The sequence below is a fragment of the Manis javanica genome, chromosome 5 (genome assembly GCF_040802235.1).
Source record: "Manis javanica isolate MJ-LG chromosome 5, MJ_LKY, whole genome shotgun sequence".
Lineage (NCBI taxonomy): Eukaryota > Metazoa > Chordata > Mammalia > Pholidota > Manidae > Manis > Manis javanica.
In genome coordinates, this window is record NC_133160.1 from 134,509,017 (window position 1) to 134,521,372 (window position 12,356).

The following is a 12,356-nucleotide window of genomic DNA, read 5'->3' on the forward strand; positions in this document are numbered from 1 at the left end:
ATGGAAAGTTACGTGGATGTCGCCTGTTTGTAAACTGTGCTTCTCCACAGCATATTTCCTGGGCAAAGGATAGTAATCATAAATTGTTAAGATTTGGTTCTTGAATCTCTTCCATGGCACTGATATTTGTTATTAGATTGAAAATTTTTTCTTAATTTGGTTTTTAGGATAAAGAAGGTGGTTTTATGGTAAGGGATTCCAGTCAACCAGGCATGTACACAGTCTCCCTTTATACAAAATTTGGAGGGTAAGTAATCCCACTCTCTCCCTTTTTTATTTAGAGTTCTTATATGAAGTTCCTATTTAGTTTGTATGAACTGCTAATTTCCCAAAAATATGCTGCATTTTAGCATTAAAAAGAAAACTGTTCCAAACTTGATTTCTAAAGTCTGTACTCTTTTTATATTCATATTTCAGTAATTTTCCTTATAGTTTTCCATATGTTTTTGTTGAGAATGGCTATAGTAACATGAGCAGCATTCAGTAAAGAATTACTGTGCACCATACTAAGCACTAAAGATACCACAGTGAGCAGAGTAGACACAGACCCTGCCCTCCATTAGTTGAGGGGGCTTCAGCTAGGCAGACAGACAGTTATGGTGGTGTAAGTGCTGTGCTAGGAGGGCAGTGCCTGTGTGAGTGCTAGAGGCTCATCTGAATTAGTCATCAATGTTGTCTATGGACATCCAAGCTGACACCTGATGGGTGCAGCAGCAAAAAGAAGTTGGAGGAAGGGGAAAGAGTGCTTCTGACCCAGGAACCTGCCTGGACCCAGAAGTGAGGGAGGATGTGATGAGCTCAAGGAACTGACAGAAGTGTATTGCAGCTGGATTGTAGAATGGGAGAGGCAGGTGAAGGGAGTAGAGAGAAGCCTGAGACATCAAAGTGGGGGTCAGGGCACGTCAGTGTTGAGGAATCTGAGCTGTATCTTAAGAGTAGCAGGAATTCTCTTGAAAGGGTTTTTTAGGAAGAGATAACTTGAGAGGATCTGCATTCTAGAAAGACATCTGAGATAGAAGTTGTACATTTTTTGTAAGTCTAGTTTATTCACTTTTAGAGATATAAGGCCACTAGACGTTTGTACCAAGAGCAGGGACAGAAACTGGTAACCATCTAATAGCTATTTTAAGACTTCTAACCATTTGTAAATGGAGTCGGTAAATATTCTGTTTCACAGTCTCATGCAAGGGACCAAGCATGTTATCATGACCACTTTAAGAATGTCCACTTACCAAGGTGAAAGGCAAAGCTAAGAGGAACATGGGAAAAAGTGAAAGTTGTACAGAGAATAGAAAGGGTGATGTGTGGGGACCCTCTGGTTACCAGGTTAGAAAGCATTTTAACAGTGAAGTGACATTATTCCTGAAAGGGTATCTCGCCACGACCCTCCTCACCCAGAATGACTCTGGAGACACGGGCCCACGCAAGAGACTTTATTATCTGTAGGAGAGAGTGGCTGCCCCAGAGGGGGGTGGGGGGGGAGAGAGAGAGAGAGAGAGGGAGCAGCAGAGAGAGCAGAGATCAGAGAGAGCAGGGAGAGCAGGGGGACAGAGACAGAGACAGAGAGATAAAGAGAGCAGCGAGACAGACAGACACACGGAGACAGAGAGGGCAGCAGTGTGGTGCCTGTTGCTTTGGGGGAGGGTCGGGATGTTTAGAGATAAGGCAGGGTAAGCCCCAGGCAACCCCAGGCAACCCCAGGCATAATTCTCACTGGTTTATGTGCTTGGGACCATAGGGTAAATGGAGGATAAATTGCTATATTCTTACATTCCTCCCTTTTCTGTTTTATAAGTGGTAGAGGATTTGGGAAGGGGTGAAGGTCAGTCTTCAGTAACTGCTTCCTGCTGATTAGGGGCAATGAAGTTCATTTTTGTATTGATGGGGGGCGGACCTCAGATGAGCCCTTGGTCTGCAGTGGCGATGGCATTTTCCAGGTTCAATAAGGGTCATGGTCTTTGGAGAGGGGTTGGTAATCCTGTAATATAAGCTGGTTAAAGGTTTGGTTAGAAGTTTTTTTGCATTTGGGCTAATTGCTATGTTTACATAGGGTGGCTGAATTAATAGCATTTTGGGGGACATATGTGTAGGCAGCAAAGCAACCTGTAGGGCAAAGGGAATCCTTGATGGTACAATCTTTTGGACAGTCTGACAGAGAAGAAAGGGCTGGCATTGGGAAGATGGGTCTGGTGAGAGAGTAAGTGTTGAGACCAGGGTTAATAATCCTGAGGCATGACGCATGGTGGTTGTAAGGGAGGTCTTAGGACTCTGTGCTGGCAGAAACTTCTTCAGTGATGAGTGAAAGTGGAGATGAGCAGTGCGAAATGCGGAGAGTAAGAGGTTCCATCAGGGTGGAGGAGTAGGAACCTGTGGGAGATTTGTGGGAGGGGAATAAGCTGAGACAAATGGCTTAAGGTGGGAGTTGTGTATCTAATGGGGAAGACCTGGCGTGGAAAGGATTACTGTGTATGGTCTTTGCCGTTTGGGAGTTAGGGATGTGTTGCTTGGTGTTTGGAATGGGCATGGTTTGGAGAAGTTTCTTCCTGTCTATGGTAATGGCCTTGTAGCACGGGGAGAGCTGAATTCCCAGGTATGTATGTGACCTGAGCGGCAGACAGCTGAACTTTGGAGGGTGAAATGCCATAGCTGTGTTCTGAGAGAAAGTTTGAAAGGAGAATAATATCTTGTTGAGAGGTTTGTAGGAAGGGACTGCACAGGAGGAGATCATCTACATATTGAAGGAGGGTGGAGCTCGAGAGAGTAAGGGATTTGAGGTCTTGTGTTAGAGCCTGTCCAAAAAGGTGGGGACTATCTCTAAAGCCTTGGGGAAGGACTTGTTAAGTGTTCTCTGAATATTAAAAATTAACTTAACATAAGGAATTTCCTGCCTTGATTTTTCTCTGGGACACCGGTGCCTTTGTCTGGGAGCATATCAAAAGGCTGCCTGCTCAGCTCCCAAGGTGGACTGAGGTATTGTCTATTTGCTAAAGAATCCTGCCTTTTACTATGCTGTGTACAGCTGGGTCTGCATGCTAAGTTAGCTGCTCAGTTTGCAAAATAACCTCATCAGATCTGAAGGAGGAAAGACAGAACATAGGCTTGGGCCTTTTAGTATGCTAAAGTAATCTTATACAGAATTACAAATGATTAGCATAATAAAACATGTGCTACTCTTCTTTATCTGGGGAACATTAACTGATCTCACTGAAGAATGTTCAACAGTTTTAGTAGGGGGGGGAGGTTCCTAGCATGTAATTTTACATTGCTCTGACTGCAAATATCCTGCCCTGCTTTCTTCAGAGGCTCTCACTTATTCTAAGCCTATGGTCCCTGTCTCATTCTCCCCTCTACAGATAGAGAGACTCTAGCTGCTGCTAGGGAAAAGGGGTGACAACTGCTCTGGCTGCTTCATGCTGAGAGGGGGCGCAGTAAAGGGTGCAGCTAGGTCTCCATCACTGGTCAGTTGAGAGGGCCTCGGAAGGTTGGCACTTCTATTCCGGGTTTCATTTCTATTACTATTTGCAGTTTTGTGGCTTTTAGGCAAGATAGAACAAATTGTTATTAGGTTAAGTAGCAACATCTGGAGTTGGATTTTCCATTCTGGAAGGACAAACTTGACGAGATTAAGAATGTATGGCTGAATATGAGAACTAGAAATATGAAGAGTCTAATTGAGAATCATAGCTAGGTATCATGGGGAAACTAGAATTCTGGATCGAGTTTACATCTCAATGACTAGTATTAGGATTTAGTATAGATAAGACTGAATTATTGAAACAATACTTTTCTCTAAAATCACTCTCATTTTTATTAGAAGTATCCAGATTAAGTAAACAGTTAACAGTTGGCTTGATTATTTGCGTAAGTGCAGCAAGAAGAGCAATTGATTACATGGGATCTTTTAAATGTGCTTTGCTGGAACTTTTTGTAAGGAATTTCAGATTGAACTTTTAAAGGCTTCTCGAGGCCAGACAGCTAAGCCAGACTTGCCATCAGGTTGTACCTGCAGTACCTGTAGATTTGGGTGAATTCCTCTCTTCCTGAGGTTCCTGCACCTGCCAGGAAGTGACCTTCCTTACTCACCTGGTAAGGCTGCTGGGAACTCTGTAAGCAAGGTACCAGGCCAGTTCTTCTAAGGGGCTTTGTTGGCTTTAAAAGTCAATCTTAGTTCCTTAAAGCTGTTCATATCTGAGTTTACACACGTGTCTCTCAGGTATGACATCCAGTCCAAGCCTTGGTAATATAACCAATGTTTTTAATTGGTCCTCTTACAAGGAAAGCAGATTCTTATTGAACTTGTGCAAATAAACATACTGCCATGAAATATAAAAATAGTCACTGACAGTTTTTAAATTCTGGAGGGATCAGGTAGAGAGAAAGATAAAGTTTCAATTCTGCTTATAAAGGCAGTCATTTACTAAACTGTTGTCAGCTTAAGAGAAAAAGCTTAAAACACTTTGTCAACAACATTTGAAACAAAAAGCCACAAAATTATCTTCCTTAGTTCACTTAATCCTATGTAACTAATACTTGTTCTGCTGAAATCTAGTTTTTTACTAGTTTAGGAGAAATAAAACAGTGAGTATAGATGACAAAAGACTTACAAATGACAATGGTTAAAGATCTGATGAGAGCTTACTGTAAGACAGTTGTCATAAGGAAATTTGGATATTTCTGTAACACAAAACATTCAGTAACAAAGTTTAGCATCATTCTCTGTGACAGTGCCTTCTAGGTAATTAAGCAGGTAAATAAGCCAAATTAGCTAAATATTTTCCTCAATGAGAAAAAATTCCTCTGACATGTTCCAGGGGCCCTCTGGAAAATATCAGAGTGAACTAGAGGTAAAAAGCATCTTTTTGAATTTGGTTTTGGGAAGCTGTTAAAAGTTTTAAGGCACTTGCTTAAATAGTTACTCAACATTAGACAAAGCTACACTTCACTTTAAGCATTTTTTCCCTTGAAAGATTTAACAGATACCATCAACTTAAATGACTTTAGAAAAACTTAGGCAGCTGATAACCATAAGGACATGTCTATTATTCAGTTCAACTTAAATTAGCATTAATGCTTAATATCCTCTATTAGAATTTTCTGGAACTTTTAGAATGCCCAATTTTTACAAGCGCTTGTCTTTAAATCAATTTTTGTTAATACCATCTGGAGGTAGAAAAATATTTTTCATTTACACACTTAGACACAGACATAATGATACAGTGAGAGGACAGACAGAGCTCCTGGCATGAGCCAGGAAGGGACAAGAGAGCCCGTGGTGGTGCATTGTCTAGGAGTTTTATAGGCTTTTGAGGATATTTGGGAACGTGAAAAAAGCATAGAGGTGAGGACTTTAAGGACTACTAGGATTGCAGGGGAGACAGAGAGAAAGCTTGGTTTGGAGGTAGGAGAAAGCCTGGATATATGGGATCTCTTCCCATTTGCCCGTACGCTCACAGAAGTTGTATAAGTCGCGGAGAATTTTAGGATTTAAAGAGCCATTGGGGGGCCATTTAGACTGATTGTCCAAGGGATATTGTGGCCAGATCTCATTACAGTAGCGAACAGTTTTGAGGTCTGGAGTGAGGTGGAGGGGCTTTAGATTATTGACTAAGCACCCTAGCTGTGAATCTGCAGGAATGGAGGGTCCAGATCCCATGGTGAGAACAAGACCATTCAGAAGTCGCTGAGGCGTCCCTGAGCGATTGAGAAGGTCACGGAGAAGACCAGGCACAGTTAGGAGGTCGTCACCACCTCTAACTGCAGGGTCAAGGCAAAAACACCGGGGAGGCTTGGTACCTGGTACCAGGAGTTTTCAAGTAGAGTAGAAACGTAGATAAAGGGAGACCGGGCCTCAGTGGATGAGGATTCTCACCATGGGGAGGCAGAGAAGGGTCAACTATGGGGATCAACCGTGACTCTGAAAGTCATGGTTGGGGGTGCCCCTGTCCCAGAGGAGCCCTTGGGGGTGCCGGACACTCAACGGTCACTTCCCAGGTTCCAAAGGGATATGCAAGCCCAGGCATAATTCTCACCAGCTTATGTGCTTGGGACCATGGGGTAAATGGAGGATAATTACTATATTCTTAAAATTCCGACTTGGTTCTAACACATTTTGATTTTGTTATAGAGAAGGCTCATCAGGTTTCAGGCATTATCATATAAAGGAAATGGCAACATCCCCAAAGAAGTATTATCTGGCAGAAAAACATGCATTTGGTTCAATTCCTGAGATAATTGAATATCACAAGCACAATGCAGCAGGTAAGTGAGCTGTTAAAACCTGTTTCAAATAAAGGTAGTGACTAAAATGATCAGACATTGTGATGAATTATTAAGCAGTTTTATTTTGTAGGTAATTGTAGAATGTGATTGTCTTAAAATTACTGCATATTAAGGAAGTGATTTATACAAAGGAAAATCAGAAATAATATCATATTTTATAAAAAGCTCTATCTTGACCTTAGTATACGAGTTACTTTTATATATGGTATATGGTGAATGTTCACGTTTCTGTGGTTTATATCCTTGGTACTGACAAAGGTTCTTTGCTTGACCAAACTTGAGTCAGGCTCCTGAATCATGTCCCAGGCCCACCTGTGAACACCCAGTTTTAGGAGGAAGCCTGCTAAGTCAGTGTAACCAAACTCCTTATCCTTGATGTCTGATACCTGATCACCGTCAGTGTGTGACGATGCTCCTCATGGTGCCCCATCCCCTTGGGGCGTGTGGCTGCTCTGGTTGGTCTCCAGCAAGAATCCTGTGGGATTGGTTTGCCCAGAATTGCACCCCCTTCCAACCGGTGTTTCTCTTAGTGATTTTTCCGCTGACCCACCAGCCTGCTGCTTAGCTATAAAGTCCTACTTGCCTACACTGTGCTTGGAGTGGAGCCCAATCTCTTCCCTGCTCTAAAATCCCATTGCAGGGGTCTCTATGCCAGTCACAGTGACCCTGGATAAAGTTGGCCTTACCCTCTTTTAATGTGTCATTGGATTTTGTTTTCTTGAACAGTGCTAAACTAAACTCAAAGATATGTCTATTCAAGTTGTCACAGAGGCTGCCAGATGAGCCCAGGGCTTTGGCCTGTGCTACATGGGCTAAAAAGGGTAGAGTAATGATGTCCCAGACAAGGTTTCCACCCTCCTGCATCTCTGCTGCACTTACCCCCAGAGTGGGAGCGAACCGAAAACCAAAACAGAAACCATGTTTATGCCCAGTGAGGCTCCCCAGGATGAGATGAAAGGTTTCTGACCATGAACTTCAAAGATGTAACTGAGCAGGGACTAGCCAAGTATCTAACCCAGTTTATGGAAAATTAACTTTTGAAATTTTATTAAAGGCACCTTCTGTGAAGTCTGTTGCTATTTGTGATTCTGTTCACTTTCCTCAGATAATGATAGGAGCAGTTATTTAATGAGAGATAATTTATATATCATAAAGGTCACACATTTAAAATACATGGTTCAGTGGCCGTTAGTGTATTTAGAGGATTGTGCTGACTAACCATAACGTAAGAACATTAGCAGTCATCTCCTGGCACCCCCTTCACGCTTTCAGCCTTATGCAACCACTGATCTACTTCTTTCTCTACCGATTTGCCTATTCTGGACATTTCATATAGATGGAATCACAGAATATGTGGTCTGCTATGACCAGTGTCTTTGACTTGGCATAATTGTTTTGCAGTTCCTCTTCAAAACCTGTATAAATACTGTAGCCTGTACTCCATTCCTTTTTATTGATGAATAATAATCTATTGTATGAATTTTGTTTATCTATTTCGTTGCTCATCAATTGTTGGACATTTGGGTACTTTCTACATTTTGCCTATGAATAATGCTGCTGTGAACAGTTGTGTACAAATTTCTGCATGGCAATGTTTCATTTCTCTTGGATACCTACCTGGGCATGGATTTGCTGGGTGAATGGGTTAAACTTATGGGTTAAAGGTTATGTTTAATATTTGAGCAACTAATTTCCTATCCATTTATCCCTCAAAGAACTTTTCCTTCCCTCTTATTCTGTTATTTTCTTTTTCATTGTTCACATTTCCCTATTTCTTTCATATGTGTTCTTGTATAAATTTCATTCTTCACCATTACCTCAACTTAACAAACATGTATTTAGTGCCTACTGTCTGCCAGGAACTGTGCCAGGTTCTATGGAGTCTGTTATTGATTCTGTCTCTCCTAGATCTTACTATGGAGGTTGGGGAGACGGGGATGGGGACAGAGATGTACATAACAATTTTAAATTACTGAGATGTACTGTAATATAAGAATGCTGTGGGTGTTTATAGGAAAGATCCCTAACATTTGTCTTATTTCATATTCTAAGCATCTTAGGTTAAAGGATTTAGTATACCTCACTAATATCCAGTAGTTAGTATTCCCAGTTGTTGATATCTTAGAGCTTGATTTTTATGCAAAGATTACTAATATTGAGCTGTGTCAGTTGAATCACTTAAATTTTTATTAGACCACTGTAATTCCTTTTCATAGTTTAGATCTCATCTTGGGAAAGAATATGAAATAATAATTAATGATAACTGTTAGAAACCTTTTAACATCCTTTAAAAGATTTTAGAAGAGAATATGCTAGCATAGGGCCTGCTAAACACTGTAGTATTTAAAAGAAAATGTTTGTTGAATGAATACAGGAATATATGTACTTAAATGTTTTATGCTCCACAGAAATACTAAATTGTCAACTCAGAGAGTAGAATCATCTTCCTTCCTACCTTCCTCTTTATTTTTTGCCAGCATTGAGTGCAGTGCTGTTATGTACATAAGTGAATAAATGAATGCATCTTATAAATGAGTTTCTCATTTAGCACTTTACCAGGTGGAAGGATTAAAAGTGAATTAGACTGCAGTACTTGCTTTGATTTCTAGGACTTGTCACCAGGCTGCGGTACCCAGTCAGTGCGAAGGGGAGGAACGCGCCAACCACTGCAGGATTCAGCTACGGTCGGTAACTCATTTTGTAGTTTCATTGACTAATCTTGCTTGAAAAGAATCCATTAGCACAAGACCAGTTGAGATGTGTTAGAATCCTACAGAGTGGAACAATTTTTATAAGTCTATAGCATGGGTTTTTAGATCATTCTACTTCTAACTAATAATCCTAGGTTTTCTGTTTTCATCATTATTCATAATTCAGCAGAAAACTTTGTTTGTGAAAAATAAGCATGATCATGTAACATCTCAAATAAATCAAAGCCTTTCCTGGTTCTCCCCGGCGTTGCTGGTCACTCAGATGAAAGTGAGGACAGCGGTAGTAGAGAAGGCATCCAACTTGATCGTCTTTGTTGCTTCCTCCCAAAGCCTTTTAAACAGCAGGTTAAATTATTTCCAACTTGATGTATTGGGAAACAAACAAACAAATCTGGAGCGGGGAGAATAGGAAAGGAGGAAGTATTTGTTTTTTCCTTTTTTTTTTGAAAAGTGCCCCGAACCTTCAAGCTCTCCTGTTATTTACCTATTACATGTCACCTTCTTGCCTTCAGTCCACCTTGCTTAAAAGGGTGGTGCATCCTCCCCGAAGGGTTGAAGGCTGCCTTTTATAGTTTAGAGGCAGGTTGCAAAGTCTGCTCCGTGTTTTGCCAGTAATTATTTTATCCCGTACCTTCGAGTTGAGCTTGGTTATAGTTTCTTTGTTTCCCACAGATGCATGCTGTGTTCTCTAAATTTTCTCATGTTCCTTCTCTGTTTCACAGAAAAATGGGAGATTAACCCTTCGGAGTTGACCTTTATGAGGGAACTGGGGAGCGGACTGTTTGGAGTGGTGAGGCTTGGCAAGTGGCGAGCTCAGTACAAAGTAGCAATCAAAGCTATTAGGGAGGGTGCCATGTGTGAGGAAGACTTTATAGAAGAAGCTAAAGTGATGATGTAAGTTACTGTTCTTTCCGGTTCCCCTTTTTGCATTAAATGTGGCCCCTCACCAGCTAAAACCCCTGGTGGTTTCTTTTCCTATAGTAACTATATGTATGCATGACTTCCTTCCCAGGAAACTGACACACCCAAAGTTAGTACAGCTTTATGGTGTGTGCACCCAACAGAAACCCATTTACATTGTCACCGAGTTCATGGAAAGGGGCTGCCTTCTGAATTTCCTCCGACAGAGACAAGGCCATTTTAGTAGAGATGTGCTGCTGAGCATGTGTCAAGATGTGTGTGAAGGGATGGAGTACCTGGAGAGAAACAGCTTCATCCACAGAGATCTGGTAATCAAAGCATCTGTATTCCCGTTCACTGGCCAAATTCCTTTGTAGCCCTGGGTCAGCAAATGAGCAGTGATGTATTAATGCCCAATTTTTATCCTCAGCAGTATTTCACCATTACCTTTAAATCTGGTAAGTTTAATTTACCCCATAATTTTAACAGAAAGATCTTTATTAAATCGAATACTTGTAATACATAATTACATGGCAATTGTATAAATAATACATAATTACATAGGTAATATTTCCAAGCCAGTTGAATTAATTATTTGATCTCCATAAGAGTCTCATGAAATAGCTGGCCAGTCTTTCTGACCATTATTGTTTTGCAGAAGATACTAGCTTTGGAGAAGTGAAATTAGTTGCATATGGTAACAGATGGGGAAGTTAGGGTTCACTTATCCTTTGAGTAAATCCTAACCTCTTTTCCACCTCATGTACTGTAAGCTGAAGCTGTAGAAGTCCTCAGTTCATTTTCTTTATTTCTCAAATCACTGGAAAAAGATGGAGACCATGTTAATTCCTGAAAATAACAGAAAAAGTAATTTATTACTGGTTTCCAATTATTGTGATAGAGACACTTCTTAATTTTCCTTCTCTCTTCTTTCTTCTTTCCTCCATTCTTCATTTTCTTTTTCTTCTCTTCTCTGCCTGTTTTTTCCAAATATGTCTATTTTCGCCATCTTGGGAGAATCATCAATCCCTGTTAAACCTTGAAGATGATTCTTCCACCAAAAGGAATGTGATTCTCAGTTTCTCAGTTGGAACTTTTCCCCATATTTTAGTTTTAACTTTCTTGTCATGAAGCTTTGTGGGGTAAACTTTAGAATTTCCAGAATCTCCCGCCTAGCCTTAGTCTATTTACACATCAGTAGGTGTTTATGCCGCATCAGGGGCAAGGGGTGGAGAGAAAGTGGCCATTCTCTTCTCCTGGTACATAGTTGGGCTGATGTCTGCCAGCCACCAAGGACTGGCCCATGGGGTTCCTCCTGGAAGGGGCAGGTGGGGAAGTAGAGAGTGCACCATGGCTGCAGAGAAACAGGGCATGGAGCGGGCTTGGCTAGTGGTGACTGGGGAGAAAGGACTTGGGGAGTGTGCACGCCATGGCCATGAGGAATGCGTGGAGCTGTGCCTGGCCAATGAATTCGAGCAAGCTGTGAGCAGTATAATGGTTTCTCCCAATCTGCCCTTCCCCTTGCCTTACTTTGGTTTCACTGGATTCATAGGGGAATTTGCTCCAGGAGGAGGACCCCCTTCCCCACCCAGAGCTACAAGTTTATTTGCATTATCTTCTAGAGCACTAGCAAAGCATTCTTAAAGAAATTTAATAATCACCTTAGGCATTACTCCAGTAGATATTTAACACACATCAACTCATTTAATTATAACAACCCAAAGGAGTAGGTACTGTTCCTGTTCTTATTTTACATATGAGGAAACTGAGGTGCAAATAGGATAAAATCACTTACCAATGGTCAAGTAAATTATGGAGTCTGGGTTTGGACCTAGGGAGTTTGGCTCCAGAGTCCACACTGACTACTATGCTATGCTCTCTCTATATTTAGGGTATAATAAAGAGTTGAGGATTTGTAAGCAGAAGACTTGATTTCTAGATGTGTTTTAGGATGGTTACCTGAACTCTTGGACTCTATTTCTGCATTTATAAACTATGGGTCATAATATTGTTTTTGCTTACAACACTGTTCCTGCCCCCAGTCTTATTGAGGTATAATTGACAAATAAAATCGTATATATTAAAAGTGTGCAACATGATGACTTAATGTACCTGTACATCATTTAATTAACATATGCATCACCTCACATAATTTCCTCTCTGTGTTTGTGGTGAGAACACTTAAGATGTACTCTTAGCAAATTCTAAGTATACAGTACAGTATTCTTAATTATACTTATTAAGCTACACATTAAATCCTCAGAATTTATCTTGTGAGAGTTCACTTGAACCAACATCTCCCCATTTCCCCAACCCTGCACCTGGCAGCTACCATTTACTCTCTGTTTTTATGAGTTGTCCACTTTTTTTTTTTTTGTAGAGAGATTCTATATGTAAGTGATACCATTCAGTATTTGTTTTTCTCTGCCTGGCTAATTTCACTTAGCATAGTGCTCTGCAGTTTCA

General features: G+C 40.9%; 1 protein-coding gene across 14 annotated transcripts in view; it reads left to right on the plus strand.

Annotated features, from left to right (window-relative positions):
- The window catches only part of TEC (tec protein tyrosine kinase), a 147,008-nt gene that overhangs the window by 115,232 nt on the left and 19,420 nt on the right, over positions 1–12,356 (plus strand). For all 14 annotated transcript variants that reach the window (XM_073237647.1, XM_073237652.1, XM_073237648.1 and 11 more), the window contains 5 exons: positions 168–247; positions 6,125–6,258; positions 8,889–8,963; positions 9,713–9,884; positions 10,003–10,219. In XM_073237647.1, the coding sequence (XP_073093748.1) occupies positions 168–247; positions 6,125–6,258; positions 8,889–8,963; positions 9,713–9,884; positions 10,003–10,219 (678 nt within the window). The remainder of the gene's footprint in view (positions 1–167; positions 248–6,124; positions 6,259–8,888; positions 8,964–9,712; positions 9,885–10,002; positions 10,220–12,356) is intronic.